Below are 27,583 nucleotides of genomic sequence, written 5' to 3'. Positions count from 1 at the left end.
ACTGTAACTGCAGTCTACAGTAAATATATAGTTTCTGGGCAACTGTACCATATGAGGTGAGACTGTATGTGGTGGAGCTAAAACTCCCAGAATTCCTAGTCATGCTGGCTAAAGGCAACTCCAATATATGGAGGCAACTCCAACATATATAGGCAACTCCAAATGGTTGGTTAACCATTTGTCTGAAGTGATGTAGGGTTTCCTGCCTAGGCAGGGGGTTGGACTAGAAGACATCCAAGGTCCCTTCCAACTCTGCTATCCTATCCTATCCTATCCTATCCTATCCTATATCTGGAGGGTGTCAAATTGGGGAAGATTGTTCTAGGATCATTTAGCCCTGCCTTTATTGTCATTTGCCTGAACAGCCATGTGATGGCACTATTTACCATTCAGCATATGTGGATTTTGCAACCAAACTATTAGCATTCAACGTGCATCTTTCTTCTGACAAGTTAAACAATCTTCACCAGTATAAAGTATGTCAGGTAACCTTGCCATATTTCCTTTCAATAGGAATAAAGAATGATATAAAGCAGTTTTCCCTTTGTAAGTGATAAATTACAGTGTACCGACAATGACTTATTTTTGGTCAATGGACAAAATCAAGAAGGTAGATTCATTTTGGCAGTCTAAAGTTTGATCTGGAGAGAAAGAGAAGGAGGAGAAAGAGAAGAGGAAAAAAGAGGAGAAGGAGGAGCACAAGGGAATAAGGCTCTTTTACACATCTGAGATTTCATTCTTTCAGACCATGTGCTGGAAAGCTTCATTCAGCATAGTACAGGTGAGGTCAAACAAGTGTTTCAAATGCTAAAACTGAGAGTTTAGTCTTCTTTAATTAACCTTATGTTTAACTGAATCATACTCATGATTACAAATAATCTACACAAGATAGCAGAAACCTCAGAACCCGCATGGAAATTCAACACAGATCTAAATCCAACAGGGAGAGGGAAGAAAGCCTGCCTGCCAGACTTTATCCTAAAAAGATAATCAGATAGTAAATGCAAAAACTGTTCCTCTTTACCTTCCCTGAAGGAATTTTGCCCCATTTTAAAACTTCTTTTGCCACAGTTGTTATGTGAGTCACTGCAGTTGTTAAGTTAGTAACATGATTGCTAAGTGAATCTCTCTCCCTCACTGACAGTGAATGTCAGAAGGTGGCCAAAAGTGATCACATAACACGGGGACATAGCAACCATCATAAATATAAGTCAATTGTCAAGCAGCTGAATTTTGATTGCATGACAACAGGGATGCTGCAACGGTTGTAAGTGTGAAAAACAGTCAAAAGTCATTTTTTCAGTGCCACAGTAACTTCGAACAGTCACTAAATAAACTGTTGTAACTGTTGTAAGTCAAAGGCTATCAAGGTTGACTCGGTCTTCCATCCTTCCGAGGTGGGTAAAATGAGGACCCTGTTTGTTGGGGGCAATATGCTGACTCTGTAAACTGCTTAGAGAGGGACTGTAAAGCTCTGTGAAGCAGTATATAAATCTAAGTACTATTACTAAGTGCTATTGTAATCATGGAAAGTCTACCACAATCTCTTGGTTGATTAATGTGTTTACTAAACCTTAAAAAAAATACTCTAAGCAAATCAGTCCTGGCTAATACTTGGATGGCAGAGACAGGAACTATAAGAAGGCATCACAGGTCACTTTCATATTCTTGAGAAGAAAACCACATGGACAAGTCCTGAGTAGTGAAATTAAGCTTGACTTAATAGCAATAACACTTAGACTTATATACCGCTTCACAGAGCTTTACAGCCCACTCTAAGTGGTTTACAGAGTCAGCCTATTGCCCCCAACAATCTGGGTCCTCATTTTACCCACCTTGGAAGAATGGAAGGCTGAGTCAACCTTGAGCCTGGTGAGATTTGAACTGTCAAATTGCAGGCAACCGATAATCAGCGGACATAGCCTGCAGTACTGCATTCTAACCACTGTGCCACCAAACTCTTAAGGGAGTATTAGAATGTGGAAGGGACTAGTCAAGATGACATGAGATTTTATGTTGTTTTAAAGAGTCTTCCAGAGCTTAGAGGCTGCTATAAAAAAGGCCCATGTATTTCCTATTGAGAGAATATTCTGCGAAAATTCTCCTTCAGATGTTCAGACAGGACAGGCAGAATCAACTTTGGCAAGGCGTTGCTTAGGAGTAATTCGGTTGATATCAATTTCCAAAGAAAAGCAGAAAGGGTAATGGGACCAGTTAATGTCCTGCTGATTAGCTTTTCAGAAGCACTTAGCTGAGAAACAGTGATGGACTAGATGGGCCTTTAATCAAATCATGTAGACTACTCTTCTCATGTTCTTATATTAGATCATTTCTAAGCAACCTGCCCAACAGTCACACCATATAAAGCAACCCAAATACACAGGCTCCTGGGACAGTTGGATCATAAAACACAGCTCTTTCTAGTAACTTTAAGAAAGGTGAAACGTTGGGTGTAATAGCTTTCATCCCTGTTTTGTACTTTTCTCACTTACAGTAGCTTGCCTTACTCAGCATGATCCCACTGAGGATAATAGAAAAGAGCAAGTGATATGATCCCGAAAGGAACAGGAATTTATATGCCATGATTGCATTGTCTCCTACAGCTCAGTGCATTAAAGATGTAGTAAGATTTCCAAGTTTGCATCCTGGGAGGTACATCCTGGCAATTGTAAGAGTTTCCCTGCTGCCTACAATAGCCATCTTTCCTGAAGTGCAGCTAGATCTGGGTTACCGATGGCCTCTCCCAGGTTTACAATGTTGCAGGATTTAAAGCTAGTAGGATCTTGGGATGATGTTCAAAGGAACTCAGGATTTCATGGCTGCGACAATCCTGAATTTGTCCCAAGTTATCTCAGCTATGTCTGCTAGAGATAGCAATAATGGCAATCACAGACTTATCTACCACTTCACAGTGCTTTAGAGCCCTCTCTAAGCAGTTTACAGAGTCGGTCTATTGCCCCCAACAATCTGGGTCCTCATTTTACCCACCCCGGAAGGATGGAAGGTTGAGTCAACCTTGAGCCTGGTGAGATTTGAACTGCTAAATTGCAGGCAGCTGGCAGGCAGCAGAAGTAGTACTTCTGCAGTAGTACACTCTAACCATTGCGCCACCTCTTATAGATGGCCACTTGTTAGATCTAATGTTTACTTTAGAGCAGATGGCACATGATCTAGATATGGGAGGCATTGTCACTAATTCCTAACTGTGCTCAGATCATTTTCTAATTACGATGCACATTACTGAAAATTCTGACCTCTGCCAGGATGATTTGGCCCTATTTGAACAGTCAGCCCCAGCTGCTTGATAGATCCAGATGGCTTTTTGAAAGTGCTTGGAGATTTTCGCAGCAGCCTGGTAAACAGTTCCACTCTGGATCTGGAACAAGAAGTTAACCAGGGCACTGGATGTCATTGTTTCTCTCTTGGATGACTGATCCTGAGTGGCAACCAGGGTTGATCAAAGAGTTCCAGCAAAGGAAATAAGTGAAGAGATGCTGCTGATGATGGAAAAAGCAGATTCCTTTCAGTCTGAATCCATAGCCAGGAATTCAGCTTTCTCCATGTTCTTGATGTCTCAAGTTAGGTCCACAGGGGGATGTCAGGAAGTGACAGGGAAGGAAACATATGAACCCCTTGACCCCTTCTCTAAATGTATGACCTGAAAACCTCTTAAGGGTTCATTAGTGCTGATTTGGTTATCTCTTCATAAAACCAGTACAGGGGCAAGCTTTTTGCTCCTGTCAGTGGCAATCTCATACTTCATTTGACATCGGGGTGGTGGTGTACAATTTGAGGAAACTGGTCCCTCGTTTGCTGTTTCTCTCCACAAAGTGTATACTTTTCCCTTGTCTGCACAGTAAATGTAGGAAATAAAATCCCAAATGATGCTAAGTCTGGTCAATGATATCTCAGTAGCTGTCTGCAGCAATCATCATTGAAATATGCTTCCTTCCCTTTCTCGAATAGTCAATATGTCTACTTTCTTTCAAAATGCTAAAATGGAAGAAATTCTACAGTATCTTTTTAATACCCTTTTGTGTTATTTTTGTCTTCCCTGAACATTATTAAAATATATATTTAGAATTAAATACAACGTACTGTAATTTAGAATATGAGTGGGGTTTTCTTTTTTGCACTTTTAATTTAATCTACTTTGGTTTTAAAATGTTTTTTGAAAACAAGTTCCATGTTTCTTTTCAAAAACATTTTATTTCCATGGATAAATTAGTACAGGATTTTTCGCTTTTCTATGTAGTTCTTTTTCTATTAGGTTTATATTATATATAAAATTCACTTTTGTCTTTATTTTAGTTGTTTAACTTTACATTTACATTTAATGCACAGTCTTCCACATTCATGTGAAAAATATGGAAACTGGATTGTCTTTTAAAAAATACATTTACATATACTATAGTATTTGATTTTAGTTTTTTTATCAGAATATGTGTTTTTTTTGGGTTTGCCTTTTTCCTTTTTTAAAGAATGCCTCCATCAAAACCTGTATGTATTTTCATATTATACAATTGAAAATTTTTAGTGTTGCAGGCATTTCCCCTGATATATGCCTCTTTGCAAACAATTTTCCCTAATGTATGTCTTTTACTATGCAATTTTCTCTTGTGTATATATTTTTGCACTTTTGTTTTGATGGGGAACTACATTATAAAATACAATTTGCAGAAAGGTGAAAATGAATTGTACTGTATGGTACAATATATGTATTGGTTCAAAAGTTCAAAAGCAATATATATGCTAGTTCAAAAAGTAAAAATTGTATGAGTGTGTTTTAACAGGCAAGCCAAATCGATTTTCCTTTCTTGCTGAAAAAGCAAATAGCCACATCAGCAGTATATATGTCTCAAAGAAAGAAAGATATATTTTGCCTTGATACAAATTATAACATAAAATGTCATTTATATAGTTAATTCTATACATAGATAAATTTCAGGAAATGTATAGTTGCCTATACCCTCTCATTATGCTTATTCTTATGGGAAGACAACAAGAGCAAGACTTTGAGAAAGGTTAGCAGCTGAAATTCAGCTGAAACCTTACAGCACTCCCCAACAATGATATGTTCCATTTTCATTGTTGAATTGAAATTCTGGATCTTGTCAAAATTTAGAGGAATGATTGCAACAAAAAATTAGAAAAAAAGTACTAATAATAAGATGAAGAAATGGCAGTTTCCTTTGGTAATTAAACACTGCAATTCTGTAGATTGCCTTAGAGTTAAGGAATAATAAATGGAATTAGAAGTTTGGTGCTAGTTGGTAGAAATTTGGTAGGAAAGATGTATGATAGAGAAACTTCAGCTTGCAAAGGTCTGTTCCTAGAGGACCTCAAGGGATAAGAACAACAGAATTGGAAAGGACCTTGGAGGTCTTCTAATCCAACCCCCATCTTAAGGAGGAGACCCCATAACATTTCAGACAAATGGTTGCCCAATTTCTTCTTAAAAACTTCCAGTGTTGGAGCACATGCCTTCTGGAAGCAAGTCATTCCACTGATTAATTGTTCTATCAGGAAATATCTCCTTAGTTCTCAGTTGCTTCTCTCCTTGACTAGTCTCCATCTATTGGTCCTGTCATGTCTTCAGGTGCTTTGAAAATAGGTTGACCCCCTCTTCTTTGTGGCAGCCCCTTAGATATTGCAACATATCACCCCTAGTCCTTCTTTTCATTAAACTAGACATAACCAATTCCTGCAACCATTCTTCATATGGTTTAGCTTCCTGGCCTCTAATCTTTGTTGCTCTTTTCTGCACTCTTTCTAGAGTCTCAACATCTTTTTTATATCCTGGCAACCAAAACTGGATGCAATATTCAAGTGCGGTCTTACCAAGGCTTTATAAAGTGGTATTAACACTTCACGTAATCTTGACTCTATACCTCTGTTCATTCAGCCTAGGACTGAGTTGGCTTTTTTGGCAACTACAGCACACTGTTGGCTCATATTTAAGTGACTGTCCACCAGGATTCCAAGATCCCTCTCATAGTCCTATTATTGAGCCAGACACCACCTATTCTATACTATGCATTTGGTTTTTCTTGCCTAAATGTAGAACTTTACTTTCCTAACCATAGAGTTTCATTTTGTTAGATAGGGCCCAGTTCAAGTTCTGTCAAGTTCCTTCTGTATGGTGAGCCTATCTAATGGAATATTGGCTAGTCTTGTCAGCTTGGTGTCTGCACATTTGACAAATTTGATGATCTATCCCCCCATCTAAATCATTGATGGAGATATTGAAGAATACTGGGCCTATGACAGAGTCTTGGGGTATTCCACCGCTTACTTCCCTCCACATAGATGCAGTTCCAATAAGGAAAGAATCTGCAAATAAATTAAGAGTTGGTGATAGCTGTTGGGCAGTTTAGAGCAAGTAGGGAAATTTAAATTATGAACTTCTGCTCAAATGATGTTTCTCCTAAGGAGCAGGGAGACAGAAACAAAAATTCCAGGACTTAATAAAGAGATAAAAATAAGGAGCTGTAGAGTTGAATGTCTGAAATACATGCCTTGGTGAGGGGAAGGGGCAGAATGGAACAGAAGCCAGCCCACCCCCTGCAGCTATGTCTGCAGGGTGCGGGATTGTCAGAATTAACCACTTGACGAACAGCGTGTTGTAAGTCTCCCAAGGGTGGGGCTTGTATCATGATGCTCCATCACTTGGCCAATGGAGTGAGAAACAGAGGCTAGCAGGTTTTCAACTGTAAGGAAATTGCCCAGTAAATTGATTGGGGGAAGGCTGAAGCTTGACTGGATGAGATGGATCAGAATAAAGGAGTCTGAATACAGAAGCCAAGATCCCTTAAGACAACGCTACAAGATACGTTTACACTACTGATGGGCTGGGCAGGAGAATTAATTTGTTTACATCTTCTATTGAGCCTTTCACATCTTGAAGATTCTGACAAGGGAGCACAGCTATTGTCTACTTTTGACTGAAGAGCATTTCAATCCCCTCCCAGGACCCTCCGTGACAGACCTCAAAGTAGCTGTTTTGGAAACACGGGACTTTTAAAAGCACCATTCCTAGTTGCCTCCACCTTTCCCATATCTTCTCAGTGCAGCCACTCCATGCAGTGGCTAACATGAAATGCAGCTCATGGCAGCTGATGCCTCCTCATAAAATTTGTTAGTTGGACAAGGTATTACCAAACTCTCTCTTGTTTTTTTTTTTTTTTTTTTGCCACCATGGACTAATATGACTCTTCTCCTGTCTAGGATGGTCCATCCTCTTCCATTAAGTGCACAGTTTATGGAGCAGTGGGGGGGGGGGGAAGGGGACACTGGCCTAGCCAGCCTGCTCAGTTGAATCAAGCCTGTCAATCAATGGAATGACAGATGTAGAAGCCAGATGATCGTTGCTTTAAAGAGACTGCTCAGTCTGTTAAGGGGGTGGGTGGGACCACGTGTGGGGGAGGGAAAATGCTGCTATTTTCTCAGTTTAGTAACTGAGACTCTCAATGAATTCAATAGGTCAATAGCTTAATGCTGTTTAGTTCGTTGCCTGCCTTGGCTATACAACCTATTATATACCTGTGTATTGTTTGTTTTCTCCTTGGTTTACAACGGGCAGCTATACAAATGTTTTAAATAAATAAATGCAAACAACGAAGTTCCTAATTAGAGGCTTGGTTTTTTTTTATTTTTCTTATTAGGTTTGCAAAGGTTGAGAGAGGAAAAATTGCCCTCTAGAGCCTCTCCCTCCATCTGGAAATTAGATTTGTTTTAAATCAACGGCAAAGAAGTTAGTTTGCAGATGGTTATGGGAGCCAGTTTACTGAACCCAGAACAGCTGTATCATATTCTGCAAACGAAGCAGGTTGCCCAGTTCTGCTTGGGCCCTCTTTGAATTGCAGAGTATATTGCCATAGGAAAATACACAGGTCAGACGCTACCCAGTTTCTGTGCAAATGCCACACATAGTAAATTTCCTCACCCACCCACCCCCAGAAAAACAACCACACAGGATGAGAGATAAAAATTGCTATATGTAAGGTAAAGGTAAAGATTCCTCTCGCACATATGTGCTAGTTGTTCACGACTCTAGGGGGTGGTGCTCATCTCAGTTTCAAAGCCGAAGAGCCAGCGCTGTCTGAAGACGTCTCTATGGTCATGTGGCCGGCATAACTAAATGCTGAAGGCACACAGTATGCTGTTACCTTCCCACCAGAGGTGGGTTGCTAATTTGTGTACTACCGATTTGGGCGCGCTCCTGCGCATGCTCCTGCACATTGTGCGATGCTTTTGTGCATGCACAGAAGCATCCAAGTGGGTGGGAAGAGCCTCTCGCTGCCCCTACTACCGGTTTGCCCGATCCAGACCCAACCGGCAGCAACCCACCTCTGCTTCCCACCAAAGGTGGTCCCTATTTTTTCTACTTGCATTTTTACATGCTTTCGAACTACTAGGTTGGCAGAAGCTGGGACAAGCAATGGGAGCTCACTCATATGTAAAGTGTTTACTAATTAAAGTAGACAACAATTGGGGGAGAGAAAATGGCCCTTGGAGACTGATCTCCTAAACTCGGGATGGCGAACCTATGGCACGTGTGCCACAGGTGGCACGTGGAGCCATTTGTCAGGGCACGCAGCGTGCATGTGTGTGCTGGCCAGCTGAGTTCACCCTTTTTAAAAGCCATTTTTTCGCCCTCCCCAGGCTCCAGAGGCTTTATAGGAGCCTGGGGAGGGCGAAAAGAGCCTCCCCCGCCTCCCCAGGGGCACTCCGGAGGCTTCATGAGCTTCCCTGAAGCCTCAGAGTGCAAAAAAATGGCCCTATGGGCAAACAGGAAGTTCGGGAACAGACTTCCAGTTTGCTCTGAGGGTCGTTTTGAGCGCTCCGAAGGCTTCAGGGAAGCCGCATGAAGGTCCCTGAAGCCTTCGGAGAGCTTAAAATGACCCACCGAGCAAACCAGCTCCGAAGGCTTCAGGGAAGCCTCCTGAAGGTCCCTTAAGCCTCCGGAGCGCTTAAAACGACCCTCCGAGCAAACCGGAAGTTGCTCGGAGGGTCATTTTGACTGCTCTGGAGGCTTCAGGGAAGCCTCCTGAAAATCTCTGAAGCCTCCGGAGGGCCTCTGGGGGGGCAGGGGGGCTGTTTTCGCCCTCCCCGTGCTCCTATAAAGCCTCATAAATTGGTTATGAATGCTGATAATGGCATTTTCCCTCTTTCATAAGAAATCAGTATACAGTGAACAAGGAGGTAAAAAATAAACAAGTTTATGCCAAAATTAAAAAAAAAACAATATAACTAAAGACTACAGTAAGAGCTAGGCTGTTTTGGTCCAAAGATTCAACTAAAGATCAGTCCTCAATGTATGACCACCACTAAGCAATGCTAAGCAATGCAGTCATTAAGTAAATTGCACCCCAATTTGACAGCTTTTTTTTTTTTGTCGTAGTCATATACCACAAAATGAATTGCTATGTTGCACAGCAGAAATGCTGCAGTGATATGATTGGTCATAAGCAGTGGTGGGTTTCAAATCCCGTTCCAACCGGTACGGTTGGAACGGGGTTGGCAGCATCCTCATGGATACGCGCAGCACACGCATGCGTTTTAGCACCTCCATGATGCTCCACGATGCTCCAGCTGCTCCGCAGCGTGTCGCACAGGCGCTGTACACGCCATGCACCTGCGTAGAAGCGCAGAAGCCTTTAAACACCGGTAAGGAGCTTGGGCGGGCGGGCCCTCCGGAGCATCATACTGGAATGGTATCCGGTGCTCCGGGCTGGCTCCAGTACACCCGTACCGGGGCGTACTGCCTGCAACCCACGACTGATCATGAGTATTAGAATTGGCCGTAAGTCACTTTTTAAAAGCACTCTCATAAATTGGAATATTTATTAAATGAATGGTTGTAAATCAAGGACTACCTTTAATTCAATATTTGTTGACCAAATAGTGGCCAAGTTAGTCCTTCCTCTTGCAACCATTCATCTGGGGTACATCTGGGAAGTCTAAGGCATAGAGAGGAAGGTGGCTATCTTCCTCCCCAGCAGCTGGCATTTAAGGTCTGTTGGAAGATCTTATATCAACTGTCTATTGATAGTACTGCCTTGCTTGAGCTTTGCTGACAGTGCAACTTCTCATTCTTTTCATTCCTTATTTCTAGTTGTATTCCTGAAAAAAATATCACTCAAGCGAGGATTTCCCCCCACCCACCCCCAGGCAATACCATGTAAAGGATTAACTCAGCAAACAGAAACTAATTATGGGTAGCAGTTGGAATTTATATTGGCAACTGGCAGGTACTTTTGCTGTGAAACATGAGACAGGTTGCAAACTGCTGAAGATGCTTTCAAAGGAGATTTAGAAGTATGAATCTTACCCTGCTAACGATAGCATGAGTATTTCTATTCCTCTGGTACTTTATTTTCACCCTTATAATCATGAATTATTCAGATAAAATAAAGTTGCTCAGATTTTGAATAAAGACAACTTCGTCTTTCCCCCCCTAAGAGTAAAGCTAGTTACTTTTCCACTCCTTGTGTAATTTAAGTACCAGCCAACCCTGTTCTGCCCACTATAATGATCCGAGATGAAATTAACTTATGAAGGCAGACATTATTGCTTCTTTATTGCTGGCTGGGTAAGGAGCACAATTCGAACCGAAACAAAAATTAACAAAAAGAAATATTTATATCTTTCTGTTCTGATTTTTAAATTCGCAGAAAGTCATATTACAATCCTTGGCTTTTGTGGGATCACTTTTATCAGGGTGCAACGTTTGTTTTGCAAAATGACTGCAGTATATTTAAACGACTGTGTTGGAACCATGATTTGAGCAACAATTGGTTCTATAAGAGACTCCAAGGGACAGCAAGGATTGGTTGGGATGGCTTGCGATAACTTCACCCACAAAACAATATAGTATATCAGTGATGGCAAACATTTTCGGCAACGAGTGCCCAAACCAGAACGCATGAGAATGTGCCCGGGCACTGGAAACGTGAAGACCAGCTGCTGGCACACGCAAGCCTGTTTTTTGCCAGTTTTTTGGCAGTTTTCAGGCCACTTTCTGGGCTGTTTTTGGCCTGGAAATGGCTCCAAAATGGCCTGGAAAACAGCCCCCCAAAATGGCCTGGTTTTTGGTCATTTTATGGGTCGTTTTCTGGCACTCTGGCAAGGCCAGCTGGCAACGGCGTGCGTGCCATAGTTTTGCCATCATGGCAGTATATTATGGTTCTTTAACTTGATGGCTTAAGAAGTGTCCTTAAAGACACCTCCATCAGTCCCTTCTTCACCTCAAAATACCCAGCAGAAGCCAGCCCATCCCAGTACATCAATCCCTTTGCTTCCTGTAAAGTTTACCAATGTGATGTACAAAAACATCAAATTGCCTGAACCAATTATAGCAGCCCCTTCAGTCAAATTTAATAAAAAAAATCTCCAATGGTCACCATATCTGCTGATTTTAAAACGAGAGCAATGTTATCTGACAAGATTTGGTATAACTGTGTTCCCCTGTAGCCAGACTGTGTAGGAAGCCACATGAAAAAGATGCAGATTTCACTCAGCTAGGCATTGATTTGATCCTTTAGCCCAATTTCTCATTGCCATGCTATCTTGGACAGGAATTTTTATTTTATTTAACTTGTGGCATCTGCAGAGATCATGAAATCACTGATATACAAATTAAGTTTAAATATTCTGTTGATAGATGGATGGATGAATAGAATAGAATAGAATAACAGAGTTGGAAGGGACCTTGGAGGTCTTCTAGTCCAACCCCCTGCCCAGGCAGGAAACCCTATACCATTTCAGACATCTTAAAAATTTCCAGTGTTGGAGCATTCACAACTTCTGGAGGCAAGCTGTTCCACTGATTAATTGTTCTAACTGTCAGGAAATTTCTCCTCAGTTCTAAGTTGCTTCTCTCCTTGGTTAGTTTCCACCCATTGCTTCTTGTTCTACCCTCAGGTGCCTTGGAGAATAGTTTGACTCTCTCTTCTTTGTGGCAACCTCTGAGATATTGGAACAATGCTATCATGTCACCCCTAGTCCTTCTTTTCATTAAACTAGACATACCCCGTTCCTGCAACCATTCTTCATATGTTTTAGCCTCGTCCCCTAATCATCTTTGTTGCTCTTCTTTGCACTCTTTCTAGAGTCTCCAGATCTTTTTTTACATTTTACAGATAGATTAGATAGATAGATAGATAGATAGATAGATAGATGATAGATGATAGATAGATAGATAGATAGATAGATAGATAGATAGATAGATAGATAGATGATAGCTAGCTAGCTAGATAGACAGACAGACAGACATAGAGAGAAAGAGAGATATAGCTATATAGTGATACAGAGACATAGAGATAATATAAGGAGATAATGTATAGGAGATAATATATTAAAATAAAATAAAATCATAACAAAAATACCATAATATGGAGCCGTACAATTGCAATGGGATAGTTGTTACAATTTTATATTTAAGGAAGCTAACCATCTAACTGTTTCTGATATGGCTGCAGTGATATCATTGAAATTTCCGGAGGGGATGTTGGACTATTGAACTATGGGAGAAAACTAGCCTAGAAAGCAATCCAGAAAGTTTGTCCTAGTTCAAAATAAGTATTTAGTGAATGTGATGCTTTTCTGAGTAAAACTGCTATGGGCAATTGCAGAAATACCCAATAAGACTTTCTATACACAGAAACAAACCATCATGGAAAAACAAAAGCCTCACTACAACAACCAGTATCTGAAAAATCATGTAACAAATAATTCATTTACAAATCATGAGTGTTGAAAAATTTCTTGACATGAAGAAAGTGATGGACAACTATGCTTCTTACCATGACTTCATTTTCCTCTTCATCAATACATAGCTTAATTAGCTTCTGCTTATAGATACTTGATAGACAGCAAAAACCTTCACTTGCTAATTGATTTCTGATCCCCTCTTTCCACCAAAGAGGGGTAAAGGTAAAGGTTCCCCTTGCACATATGTGCTAATCATTCCCGACTCTAGGGGGCGGTGCTCATCTCCGTTTCAAAGCTGAAGAGCCAGCGCTATCCAAAGACGTCTCCCTGGTCATGTGGCTGGCATGACTAAATGCCAAAGGCTCACGAAACACTGTTACCTTCCCACCAAAGGTGGTTCCTATTTTTCTACTTGCATTTTTTACATGCTTTCGAACTGCTAGGTTGGCAGAAGTTGGGACAAGTAATGGGAGCTCACCCTGTTACGTGGCACTAGGGATTCAAACCGCCAAACTGCCGACCTTTCTGATCGACAACCTCAGCGTCTTAGCCACTGAGCCACTGAAAGAGGGGTAGAACTAGCTTATTTCCAAATTAGTTGCTGTAGAACTACCCAAAGCGAGCAGAGCCTCTCCTTAACAGTGGGTGTGAAGTCTCTCGCATCCAAATAGAGCCATTAAATAGGGAAGAAATGTCTGAAAACTTGTAGCCAATAGCCCCACCGCCAATCCCAGAAGAAAGAAGGCCTGACCTGTGAAGTGCTGGCGGCAGATGCAGGTGTAACCTCCTTCCTTGCGGGTGCAGATTCCGCCATTGAGGCAGGGGTTGGAATAGCAGAGGTTAATCTCCATTTCACAGTAGTCGCCTGTGAAGCCTTGAGGGCAGCGGCAGCGCAAGCCTGTGATAGGGTGGATGGGTCGGAAGAGGGTGGAGAGGGAGGCGATGAAAGGAGACGAGCTGTCGAACCGGAGCACCGAGATGCACTTCATATAGTTTTGGCAGGGCTCGCGAAGGCAAACGTTGTCATCGAAGGGCAATACTTCCAGCATGGAGACTGAGGTGAGGGTCATGCGTTTCATGTACAGCTGTTCCTGAAGCTCTTCTGAACTAAAAAAGTGGCCACTCCGGGGTGACATTGCCGAGAAACTGACATTCAGCACTTGTCCTCCGACGTCTGTGTCATTCTGGATGTTGAAGATGAAGACATCCTCCTTGGGTGTGGCCAGCACAGTAGCCACACCCTCTAGAAAGTTGGCGAGAAGAGGGGACAAGAAACGCTCCTCCCACATGTTCTCGAGGCGCACTGTGATGCTGTTTGCCAACATGTCTTCGGTGATGACAATGACCCGCAGGACACACTGGGCTGTCACGCTGTGGATCCCATCTGCAAAATGGAGAGGAGAGGGGATTAAAAATGGTGTTCTCAAAAATGTTCCTATACAGATAGTCCTCAACTTACAATAGTTCGCTTAGTAACCATTCAAAGTTACAATGGCATTGAAATGATCATTTTTCAAAATTATGACTGTCATAGCATCCCCATGGCCATGTGATTCGAATGTTTGACCATTGGCTTACATTCATTGTTGGTTGCGGTGTCCTGAGGTCATGTGATGAACTTTTGCAACCTTCTTGGCAAGCAAAGTCAATGAGGAAACCAGATTCACTTAATAACTACGTTACTAATTTAACAACTGCAGTGATTCACTTAACAAAGGTGGCAAGATCAGTCGTAAAATGAGGTAAAACTCATTTAAGAGATTTCTCACTTAGCAACAAATTTGGGGCTCAATTGTGGTTGTACGTTGAAGACTATCTGCAGTACAATTTAATATACAGGAACATGAACCTTGTCATTTGTCATTCAACCCACTGAAACTTTTGTGTTAGCATTCTTATGTGAAACCAATCATATGATGGGAAAAAATATTATGCTAACCCCAAGCTAGCATCTTCCAGAGTATGGAGCATTGTTCAAACTCAACCATTTCAATTTTTGGTAGCTTTCTGATTGGTGATTATTGGAACTGTAGATGACGCATCAGGGCAGCTACCAGGCTGGAGAAGGCTGGCATAAGCTTATCCTGACAAGTCGTGACAATGCATTAGATGATATGGACTTTATGGATAAAATAGTCAGGCTTTATAGTGTTGTAAAGTTGCAGCCATATGATAACTTATATATATAAGATGGCGAGGGAAACCTCGCTGAAACGTTGCCAAGACAATCTCAATTTTACACGGGAAAAGACCCAAATACAACAAAACTAGCATACCTACACCTGTGAAAATCTACGAAACACACACACACACGCACACACACATTCTGGCAGGGACGTACCGTCAGGGGAGGCAGGGGAGGCAGAGCATCACCTCTCATCATGAAATAATAATATATAATAATAATATCCACGAGGGAGTTTCATATATATAAGAGGAAGAGGAGGGAGGAGGAGGAGCGCGTGCGGGGCGGTGCCAGCTGGGCAGGAGGGTTCTCGGAAGTGCCAATAACCTTCCTGCCTCCGCTGTACTTTGCGCGCTCCTCGTGACTGCAGTAGACGTCCAGAAGTGGCAGGGGCTTGATGACATCGCCGCAGCTGCCATGCGCAGACAGACGGAGGTAGCCAGAGTGGTGCCGAGGCAGTCTGGCGGACGAGCGACCAAGGATCAGGCTGCCTGATCCTCCATCGCTCACTCGCTCGCTCTTTCGTCTGCCCGGACCTCTCGGCGCCACTCTGGTTACCTCCAGCCAGCCGCGCCCAGCAGCGACGTCGCCGACATCATCAAGACGGCTTGGAGGCGAAGTGCTTTTCAGTGCTTTTCTGTGCGTCTGGCGTTTAGGTAATAGCCGGATGTCCTAAACGCCAGACGCACAGAAAAGCACTGAAAAGCAGCTGCTGTTGGGGATCACGGAGCGCGAGCCGGCGGAGCGCGCTCAGGAAGGTGGGGAATGGGATCACTTGTCCCATTCCCTGCCTTCCTGATGACGTCACCAGCCTCACCAGCCATAAACCTCACCGCACGTCACTGCATTCTGGTATATGTAAAATACAACCATATCTTAAGTTCTCTGATTAGAAGGATCGCAGAGAGGAAATATATCAAAGAAAATGCTTCATCCTCTCAAAGGACAATATCATGAAACAAAATGCATTTTTCTAGATAGCATTTTGTGTGGATTGGCTCTTCTAACTTTCAGAGTCCAGTATTATGTCCACTATAAATTGTTGCTGTTAAAACTCTTTTATGGTGCTGACATTGCAACCCTATCATTAAATGAGGAGCTGTTTCTTAGGACGTACCCCCCACGTCAAAATCTACAATTACCAGACCAATGAATTGTTCATTTTATGCAAGATACACTATTTTCATTGATTTTTTTTTCCTGCCCACCTATGGACAGGAACATTGGTTTCAAGGGTCTACTTTTCTTCCCAAATACAACTCAATGACAGTCTAGCACAGTGATGGTGAACCTATGGCACATGTGCCACAAGTGGCACGCAGAGCCATTTGTCAGGGCACGCGAGGCGCTGCCCTGTCAGCTGGCCAGCGCGCATGCGTGTGCTGGCCAGCTGACTTCACCTCTTTAAAAGCTATTTTTCGCCTTCCCCAGGGTCCAGAGGCTTTATAGGAGCTTGGGGAGGGCGAAAAGAGCGTCACCCGCCGCCCCCGGAGGCTTCAAGGACCGTCCGGAGGCGTCCCTGAAGCCTTCGGAGTGCTTAAAACGACCCTCCGAGCAAACCGGAAGTGACCTATAAAGCCTCTGGAGCCTGGGGAGGGCAAAAAAAGCATGTAAAAATGGGGGGTGGTCGCGCGTTGTGCACGCACGCGCACTGGAGGGTCACACGTTGCATTATGGGTGCGGCACGGCCGCACACGACCCCCCTGCGCTCCCCCCACTTGTGGCACGCGAGCCAAAAAAGGTTCGCCATCGCTGGTCTAGCATATAAGAGAACAGAACAGAAATAGTGAATTCCCAGACATAGACTGAAGGTTGTTCTCACCTTTAGAAGTAAAGAGCATGGGAATGGAGGATGGGCAAAGAGAGAAAAGAGTATAAATTATTAGTAATTCATTTTACAGTTACGAAACTGTCAACTCAAAATAAACTGACCGTGGCTTGCTGGTCAGTGACTAAGGGCAAATTCTACAAAAAATTCAGTTACAAAAGTTTGTGATCCTTCAAGTAATTTAAATCATAAGACATTTTTCATCTGTACCTTTTTCATGACAGGGGTATATTTTATTGATTCTCAGCAAAGGGCTAGGGAAATTTGCAGCACTACAAAAATGTTTTACAGCAACCCTACAGGAATTTGCCATTCACTGCTGAACGGGGTGCTCCATCTTCAGACATAGTAACTTGTAGGCAGTTTGTCACTTGTATAGAGAATGCTTCTTCTCCTAATCACATTTTCTTGCCTAAGGATTGCTGGTTGGAAATTATATTTAGGGAGGGGACTATAGAATATGCCAGGAGAGGAGAAGCATAGAAAGTCACACTATTTACTTCAGCAAAGGCATTTCTAGATTTATAAATTAATGTGAACTTTGGATACATTAATTTAAATGGATTACATTTCAGACTAATATAAAATGCAAATAATCAGCCAGATGGTTTAGTTCAGCACTCTCCAAATTAAGAGCCTATGTGATATAGTAGTAAAGATAGCTAATGTATTAAATTGGGATCAAAGGAATGCATTTTCAATAACTGGTAGATAACATTATCTCTGGTAATTAGTCATGGTAGGTAATTACCCATGCCCAATTAGTCATTCCTTTGAGATGTATGTTTTGAAAAATTCATGAACCTCACCCAACCATTTTTGACAATCCATCTTTAGTTTTATTATTTTTCTGAATGTACATTGATGTAAATTGATTCCCTGTGTTAACCACTAGATTTGTTGTCAAAATAAAAAATGGAAAAACTAAAGTATAATTTTCTTTGGATCAAAAGTACTTAAAGATGTGGAAAATTGCTTGGGCCAAAAAATAAACAAAACAGCAAGAGCTTAAACATTTAATTAACGATTGTTTTATTTCAATATGTTTTCTGCCAGACTAACTTTGGGTAGAAATATTTATTAGAGATGTTCAAAACATTTACAGGTTTTCCTACAAGTCCACCTGTTTGAATATGTAGGCATATGTGTGTGCAGGTACACACACACACACATATCCATATTGATATCTATTTTGAAATAATATGTTGTTGCACATAAGGCTCCATATAGTGATATTTTGTTTGCTCAACAAGTAAACAAATGAGCAGGAGTAGGAATAGCAAGCTGTGGATGCACAGTGAATGCGTGCATTGGAGATTGCTTCTTGGCCACTTTGGGGCCTTTGCTAGCTCTGCATCTCCAGGGCTACCTTCTGCAAGAAAGACCATGGACCAAGCAGGCTCTCCAACTAGACTGTGCATCAGTATATACAGCAGGGCCATCAAGATGAGCATTTAGGAGCTCTCCTAAGGTGTGAGCCCTGGCCCATCTCTGGGGTGCCATTGGTAGAGCTGGAAAAAAACTCCCTTCCTAAAACTTCTGCAGAGCTTAGTGCTGGCCCCAAAGATGTCATTGCTTGAGATGAAGAAACAAGCTGGACCCCTCCCTTAACTTTTGACAATGGAGTCATTTTTTTTTCAAGGCTAATGATGGGAGCACAGCTTTCATTTCTCTGAAAAATGATATCTAGGCAGTGCAAATCATGTCAGATGGAACTGTCACTTGTCTTCACCCATACCTTGCTTCTCTCTACCTGCATCTGCTGCTGAAGTAGGGCAAATATAAAGAGAAGCCATGTCTATGGAGATTCTCAGTCATTCAGGTCATGGTTTTCCCAAAGGTGCTTTTTCAAGAGGCAACTGGACTCCCTGGTTTTACTTTGAAAATGTTTTGTTTCTCATCCAAGAAGCATCTTCAGCTCAGACCTACCTAATTCTTCAGAGCTGAAGAAGCTTCTTGGATGAGAAGTGGAACGACTTCAAAGAAAAAACAGAAAGTCCAGTTGCCTCTTGAAAAAATGCACCTGAGGAAAAGGTAAGGGTATTTCCTGGAGCAGCCTTAGACCGGACAGAAGGCTGGTAGTATATTAACTAGAACATTGCTTTTACTTTGTTTGAAATGACTTCTGATGCTCTTCCTTATGTGCACAGATGCATCCTGTCGCTTTGAGAGCACGTGACCCTTTCTTTGCTGGGTTCCTCTCTCATAATGTTTTCTTTATGCCCATAACAATACCTGACATCAGTCATTGCAGGGGGGGGGGGGAAGAGGGAGAATAGGATGGGGGGAAGGAATCCAGGCCCAGGATGACATGCTTGTGATACAACAGTCCCTCTCTAAAAAAGAGGTCCCGCAAGAGAAGATGTCCAGGGCTCCAGGCCATATATATTTATATTATACTGTTACTTAGACATAATTCTTTATTTTTTCTCCCTCCAGCTGAGAAATGGAAGGATGGACTTGTAGCTGTTGATAATCAAAATGTGGGTTCCTTTCAACAGTTTGGAATACTCAACTGGCACAACCACTGCATCATCAGGGCTCCGCAATCCTATATACCAGTGATGGCTAACCTTTCTGTCATCGTGTGCCGAAAGTATGAGCGCAAGAGAGAGATAGAGACAGTGCACACCCACGTGCCCGCACCCATAATGCAATGTGCGTGTAACTCCCTCTGCATGCCCCGCCCTCTGCACATGTGCATGTGAGACCCCCCCGCATGCACACACAACCCTTCACAACCCATTTTGGGCCTAGTAGGCCTTCCTGCAGCCTCCTGGGAGCAAAAACAGGCCACAGGGTCTCCTCTCCACCCCCATGAATGTGCGTGTTACTCCCCCACCCCTCAACGCATGCACGTGCATCTCCCGCCTGCGCCCTGCACTCCGCGCATCAGCAGAGACCTGAAAATCACCTGGCCGGCAGGAGGCGCATGCACGGTGGAGCTGAGCTGGGGTGACAACTTGCGTGCCCGCAGAGAGGGCTCTGCATGCCACCTGTGGCACACATGCCATAAGTTCGCCATCACGGCTATATACTAACAGCAAATTTGCATTTCTTGAGATGTGGTCTTAATGTAGCTAAAATGATGGCGTACATTCACAAGAGGGAGACATGTCCAGGGTTAAGAGAATGTAGAAGAAAGGGAGGGAGGAGGGAGGAAGAAGGGAAGAAAGAAGGGAGGGATGGAAGGAGGCAGGAAGGAAGCTTAAAAGCAAAGAGAGAAATTCATTGACCTGATCTATCAGATCTTGATTAAAGTTGAAAGGGGAGGAAAGGGAGGTGAATTAATACAATACAATACAATACAATACAATACAATACAATAATACAATAGTAGAGTTGGAAGGGACCTTGGAGGTCTTCTAGTCCAACCCCCTGCCTAGGCAGGAAACCCTATACCGTTCCAGACAAATGGCTATCCAACATCTTCTTAAAGACTTCCAGTGTTAGGGCATTCACAACTTCTGGAGGCAAGCTGTTCCACTGATTAATTGTTCTAACTGTCAGGAAGTTTCTCCTCAGTTCTAAGTTGCTTCTCTCCTTGATTAGTTTCCACCCATTGCTTCTTGTTCTGCCCTCAGGTGCCTTGGAGAATAGTTTGACTCCCTCTTCTTTGTGGCAACCCCTGAGATATTGGAACACTGCTATCATGTCTCCCCTCGTCCTTCTTTCTCTTAAGCTAGACATGCCTAGTTCTCTTAAGCTAGACATACCTAGTTCTTCTTTCTCTTAAGCTAGACATACCTAGAATTAAGGGAGAGGCCAGAATCTGCTCTCTATTATAAGAGATATTCATTAGAAAGCCTTGCTTCAAAAGAATGTAGATGTTAAATGCCAACATATATAGATAGCCCCCAACTTACAAAGGTTCATTTAGTGACAATTCAAAGTTACAATGGCACTGACAAAAGTGACTTATGATCGTTTTTCACACTTATGACTGCTGCAGCATTACCCAAACATTCACATGATCAAAATCTAGATGTTTGGCATCTGGCTCATATTTATGATGGTTACAGGGTCAGGTGATTGATCCCCTTTTGCGACCTTCTGACAAACAAATTCAACGAGGGAGCCAGATTCACTTAATATCCATGTTAATAACAACTGCCACGATTCACTTAACAACTGTGGCAAGAAAGGTCATAAAATGGGACAAGCATAGCGACTGCCTTGCTTAGCCACATAAACGTTGGGCTCAATTGCCGTCCTAAGTCCGATTAATGATTATAATTGGGCCTGGAATTATGGTCATGCTGGTCATTAAGTGGGTCATTACATGAATGTGCCTGATTTTATGACCTTTTTTGGCAACAGTTGCTAAGCAAACATGGTGGTTGTCAGATAAACATCAGTCATTAAGCAAATCCATTTTTGACAATGGGTAATTTTTGCCAGAAATTGGAAGTAATTGCTGGTTTCTGACAAAAAAAATATTGTTGTAAATTGATGTCACATGACCACAGGTTGTTGCAAACAGCCATAAATGCAATCTGACTGTGAAGCGCCCAAATCAGGATCATGTGACCATGGGAGGGGGGGTATCTCAAATCATAAATTCTTTTTTTTTTATTCGTTGTAACTTTGAATGTTCGCTAAGTGACTGATCCTAGGTCAAGGATTACCTATAGTTGTAAACTGGGTAAGCTTAAACCACCTTCAGTATAAGGTAATCTCAGTCTGGATAATGATATTTAAGGGGTGTTAGTCTGCCATAAAAAAAATTCTCATTAACTTATCTATCTGTGTAAAATATCTAATGGGGATTAACAGTGGAATCCCTCTTTAAATATACATTAATCTTCCTGTAATATTCATTTTAATAACATTAATCTTACCCCAGAGACTTAATAGAAATTTCAATCATCGTGTTATTTCTACTGAAATTGCATCTACACACTTAACCCATTTCATTCAACATATTGTGATATATTTCAAGAAAGATATAAAGCCAAGTATTGTATAGAGTCTGTCCAAATTGTGAATCCTAATCTCTTGCAGTAAGGGGTGGACTGAAAATAAAGCACATCATTAGAATTTCATAAAAGTAAGGAATTAAGGCAACAATGAAAATAAACTCAAGGCAGGCAACTGGAAAAAATGACCCACAAGACAAGTGTTATTTTTTTTATGCACACATTCTGAAGCAAATGAGGTTCTAAATAATTGTAACAAATGAAGATTCAGAAAAACAAACAAACAAACTCGCATCTCCTTAAACTGTGATTGATAAACTGCAAAAAAAAAAAAAAAAGAAGCACTGTGGCATTTTAAAACATTTCTCTAATTCCTAAAAAATGTCTCAAGTCAACCTTATATTAACTAGCCTGGTTCTTACTCTGAGCAAGGCATAACTAACAATCCTTCCTTTGCAGGCACGGGTTTTGTAGGTCTGGGGCAGAGTGGACACACTTAAATAAATAAATAGGCAACAAAGTGGTTTATCATCAGTGGATATTTAGGTAGCTACCTTTCCTATGATAAGATTTGCTGTATTTTAATTTGTCATATAATTACACATATAATTACATAAAATGTAGTACAGTAATTATTTCCTGCTTTGCATCCACATACACATGGACATTAGTTTCATTGTTAGTTTCATTCATTTCCTCCATTTTGCTGATGAATATAGGGCCATCTGAGAAAGTCATTTGAGCGAATGAATGGATAGAAACAACAGAATCTAAGAGTTTTGCATCTGGCACTCTCCCCTTGATTTTAGTAGTCTCTGAATATCAAGAACATTCTCTGCACTACACAGCTGGAAAAGACCCAAAGAAAATTTGTAAGTTTAATAAACATTTATGCTGAAATTAGTGTATCTAGGAATGAGTCATCAAAATGCAGGGGTTTTTCACATCGAAATCCTTCTAAAGCAGCTGCCCACAACCCTTCCAACTTGGTGGCCTGGCTGGGCCCGGGGCGTGTGTGTGTGAGTGGCATACACATGCATGTGCACAGCTCCCTTTATGCAACTGGCATGCATGGGCGTCCTCCATTCGCATGAATGGAGGTTTGTGTATGAGTAGAGGGTGCTTGTGTTCACACATGAAGCTCCACGCACGGAGCAGCAGGTCGCTCGCACACAAAACTCCATTTGTGTGAATGGAACTTTGTGCACAACCGCAAGCGCTGTCTGCTCAAATGAGTAGAGTTTCATGCGTGTGTGCTTGACCATCTCTCCCATGGGCCGGTTTTGACCAGGCTGTGTAATGGGCTGCAACGCAGGGGTTAGGGACCTCCTACTTTTGCCTCTATTGGCCTCCTCTCTTCTATCACCTTCCCTATCCTGAATTTTTATAAGAGCTTAGGCAAGAATTTACAATCTTATTCTATGTTATACATGACGGGCGAAATGAGCAACCACGAATGAAGTGTCTATGTTAATGTCCGTGTTTCAACATGCAACATCAACATGCTCAATGTGTAGAATATTGACCAGAGCCAGTATAGTCTAGTTTTTAGATGTTAGTCTAGGGCCGGGGAAATCATAACAGTGCATGTGTCTTACCTATGTTCTCCTTGTGTTTTAGAGATGAAACTTAGCAATGAAATACGGCTTAAGATGAAGTCCTGGGTTCTGCCACCTATCTTTGTTTTCTCAATAGATTTGTGCTTGGAAAAACTCCAGGGTTAGGAGAGTAGAAGGAGGAATATATTCAGGACAGCACAGCAGATCAATCCCTTTAATTTTCCAGGCTGACCTTGTCTAAGCTCAGACGGTAATCATGGTTAAGCCTAGTTAGTACTTGGATAAACGACCTCCAGGAAACACTACAGGTAGGGAGAAACTAAAGCAAATACTTCTGTGCTGGTTCTAAGAAAACTGCACAGACATATTCATAAAATCTCCAGAAGAAAAAGACCAAATGTGGAGGAGTCTTTACCTCAAATATGGGAGCTGCAGAATGGCAAGGAATGATAAAGAGTTTCTCTTGATGTGCTGACAGAAACTAACCTTTGAGTCAGAACACGCAATTGTGTCCATTGGGGAAATGCACAAAGGGATTAATGCTTTGCTTGTCATCTTGGACAGCTCCCTTCAGACCCGACTAGAGTTGCAAGAGAGGTTCCTCTGGACAAATTCAAAATAATTTTCCACACCGCAACGTTTGTGAAAGAACTCACACACACCGTCCTCCCGGTTTCAAAACAATCTTTTTAAAGCACTTTCTTCGAACAGGAGATGGGTCACATTAGTTCTCACAATCCCTCAGTCAACACGAAAGCTATACCGCCTGAAGATGGAGGGTGACCATAAGGACTCTTCAAAGAATGTCCCATGAGAGAAGATGGATTAAGATTCTGTGATTCTACTGTTAGTCAGATGTGGCCTTCTAATCAGTGGAAGTTGTGAGAACTGCTGTAACAAATTAGGCTCAAGATATGATGTAAACCACCTTCTACTGTATTTAAGGATCTAGTGCAGACAGAAACAGGGTATAATGATTACTTTGGGAGGGGAAGCCTTGACTGGAAACAAAAAGCTCTGACTGGAAACAAAAAAGGGAAAGGGAGAGAGGAAAGAGAAAAAAAACACTGACCCCATAGCAACCGAGTCTTGCCAAAGAACATCCTTCTCTGACTGACTTACATCTGATTGCCTCCTTTTCTCTTTGCAACTGCTGGGCCAGACATCAGCTCTTTGAATTTCTCTAGTGCGTTTATAGTTTACAGAACACACAGATTTAATGATGGCTGCTGGTTTTTTGCCCCCTGCTCTTGCTACTGTTGTTTCTGTTTGATTTTTGTTTGTCCTTTAAAGAGTGATGTTTCAACCCTGCAAATATCCAAAAGGATCCTCCCGGTGCTGACACCAGGGGACCCTGGAACTCAGGAGATAAGGCTGGGGAGGGAGGAGAATCAGAGAGAAAGCAGAAGCATCCGTGCAACGAAACAAGAGCTAATCTCTTCAGTAGCAGGCTGGGCTGATGGGCGGAAACTCAGAGAGCATCAAGGACTCCACATTTCAACCCTGAGCTACAGATATTTTCTTCTATAGGCTGATGTGCTTTGCTCTTTTTCATCTTCCTCTTTTGGTTTCCTGCAAAGGATTGGCTGGCCTTTCTGACTCAGGGGACAAAGCTGGGGTACGCATAAGTTTGAGCAGACAAATGGAGTCAGCCATTATTCTTCCCTGACCTGTGCCAGGATTTGCCGGAATTCGATTCCAAAACAACCAATGTTCAACCAAAGGCCCTACGGCAGAGTATTTGAAAAACAGATTGAAGAATTTTTGAGCATACACAGAGGGCATTTTCCTTTTTTAATGCACAAAGGGAGAAGGGTTTTCTATTTAAAAATTGGTGCATTTTGAAGCAGTATATAAGTCTAAGTACTATTATCCCAAAAGTGCAGAAACTGGACTTTCTGGGTTTTCTTTGAAGACGTTTTGCTTCTCATCCAAGAAGCTTCTTCAACTCAGAAAAAGCCCCTTTGGGACAACCATGACCTGGGTGACTGAGAATCTCCATAGACTCTAAGTTCTATTGCTATTGCTAAAACATTCAGAATGATTCAAAACATGACGCTATCATTAGGATGACTCTTATGGAGAGTTTCCTAGAATCCTGTCAGATTTCAGGCTAAATTCAAATTTTCAAACTATGAATTCAATACAATATCTTTAGGCTTTACCAGAATTGAAGTGATTCAATTGCCAGAATGCTTGGTTTCTGTGTCTACAATTTATTTATTTATTTATTTATTTATTTATTTATTTATTTATTTATTTATTTATTATTTGTTTGTTTGTTTGTTTGTTTGTTTGTTTATTATTTATTTATTTATTTATTTATTTAAACTTATTAGTCGCCCCCTCTCCTCACAGGGACTCGGGGCGACGTACACAAGCAACAGTCAGCACAGTGTCATACAGAGGAGGTAAAAAATAAATAAACAAATTACAATACTCAAAAAGGTTAAAACCCCAATAACATTAAAAGTTTAAAAACTAAAATTGACAATTAAAAATGACCTAGGGGTGGAAAAGTTGTCAAATTATGCCAGGCCGGCTAGCCGAAACAGGTGGGTCTTCAGTTTACTGCGGAAGGAGCGGAGATCAGTTGTTGTTCTAATGTCTGGGGGGAGGTCGTTCCAAAGGGTAGGGCCCACCACAGAGAAGGACCTACTCCTGGGCACCGCCCTCTGACAATCTCTAGAGGACGGCACCCGGAGGAGACCCTCTCTGTGTGAGCGAATGGGTCGCAGGGATGTATGGGGCAGGACACGATCCCGCAGGTAACTAGGCCCTATGCCATGGAGCGCTTTGAAGATGGTAACTAACACCTTGAAGCGCACCCGGTAGGCCACAGGAAGCCAGTGCAGCTCGCGCAGGAGCGGTGTTATATGGGAGAACCTCGATCTCCCCATAATTACCCGCGCGGCTGCATTCTGGACCAAGTGCAGTCTCCGGGTGCACCTCAAGGGGAGCCCCATGTAGAGAGCATTACAGTAGTCCAGGCGAGACGTCACCAGCGCGTGAGTGACTGTGTGCAGGGCCTCCCGGTCCAAAAGGGGTCGCAATTGGCGCACCAGGCGCCAATTACAAAAGGGAAGGGCATTGCCTTGTTGTTCTTACGCATCCAGATGACTTGACTTGGCTCACCACAAGCATAGGGACAGTGTTACAAGTGCTGCCCTCCATCTGTGGAGATCAAAGCCTTTTAGAAAAGAACACCTGATATGGTAGGGGAATTCACAGCCAATGTCTCTTGCTTGCTGATTCTTTCTGAACCATCCATGCCTAGTTCCTATCCTTTAAAAGTGCAAAGTCCAAGCACTCAGAGCAAGTTAATAGCAAGAGCTGTTGGAAACACATTTTCACTGTCATGACACTTCAACAACATTTCACTGTCTTATTTCATCTGTCTTTTTATTGTTAGCCTCTTTAATTGCTGTTTGTTGATAAAAACAATTTCCCAGAAATATTGTTAAGTGTACATCAGTGGTGGGTTCCTCCCAGATCGCACCGGATCGCGCGCGCTCCCTTTCAGCGCTCCACCTGGCTTGCGCGCTCCCTTTCAGCGCTCCACCTGGCTTGCATGCTCCCTTTCAGCGCTCCACCTGGCTTGCGCGCTCCCTTTCAGCGCTCCACCTGGCTCTCGCGCTCCCTTCCGGCGCTGAAACCGGAAGTACAGTTTTGCCCGGCCCTGGCGAAGCAACGACGCCTGCCTGCGCTCCACCAGCTCGGCTGGGAACGGAGATGTTTCCTCAGCGGAGCGGAGCGCCTGAAAAGTCTTTTCAGGTGCTCCGCTCCGCTGAGGAAACATCTCCGTTCCCAGCCGAGCTGGTGGAGCGCAGGCAGGCGTCGTTGCTTCACCAGGGGCGGGGCAAGACTGTACTTCCGGTTTCAGCACCGGAAGGGAGCGCGAGAGCCAGGTGGAGCGCTGAAAGGGAGCGCGCGCGATCCGGTGCGATCCAGCAGGAACCCACCACTGGTGTACATCCTGTAAATGATTTGCTTGTTTGGTTTTCGAGTCTGTTCAAAAGAGGAGGCTCCCAAAAAATCAAACCAGGGTTTCTAAAATTTTAGAGAAAAGAAGCTATGAGATCCTGGCATTTAAGGTATTAAAATGTAACTTAAATTTTATACATATAATTGGCTAAAAGATAGGACAATTTGGTAGACATGCTGTGAATAAGTGGAAATATTTAAGAAAATTAAGAAAAAGAGCAGCTCAAGATTCAGAAGAAAATTTGATCCATCCAAATTTGAATCTTGGGTAAAGGTAAAGATTCCCCTTGCACATATGTGCTAGTCATTCCTGACTCTACGGGGCAGTGCTCATCTCTGTTTCTTTAAAAAAAAAAATTTTTTTTAAACACAAATAATACAAAAAAAAAGAAAG

At 42.4% G+C, this 27,583-nt stretch overlaps 1 protein-coding gene across 1 annotated transcript in view; it reads right to left on the bottom strand.

Annotated features, from left to right (window-relative positions):
* The window catches only part of CELSR3 (cadherin EGF LAG seven-pass G-type receptor 3), a gene marked incomplete at its 3' end in the record, with an annotated part of 117,977 nt that overhangs the window by 67,405 nt on the left and 22,989 nt on the right, over positions 1-27,583 (bottom strand). Inside the window, exon 2 of the mRNA XM_081938331.1 lies at positions 13,466-14,098. Coding sequence (XP_081794457.1) covers positions 13,466-14,098 — 633 coding nt within the window. The remainder of the gene's footprint in view (positions 1-13,465; positions 14,099-27,583) is intronic.

This window comes from Natrix helvetica, assembly GCF_964273705.1.
Source record: "Natrix helvetica genome assembly, chromosome: 1".
In the NCBI taxonomy this organism is placed as follows: Eukaryota; Metazoa; Chordata; class Lepidosauria; order Squamata; family Natricidae; genus Natrix; species Natrix helvetica.
Note: the sequence above shows the minus strand (reverse complement) of the source record. Positions and strands in the feature narration are given on the sequence as shown.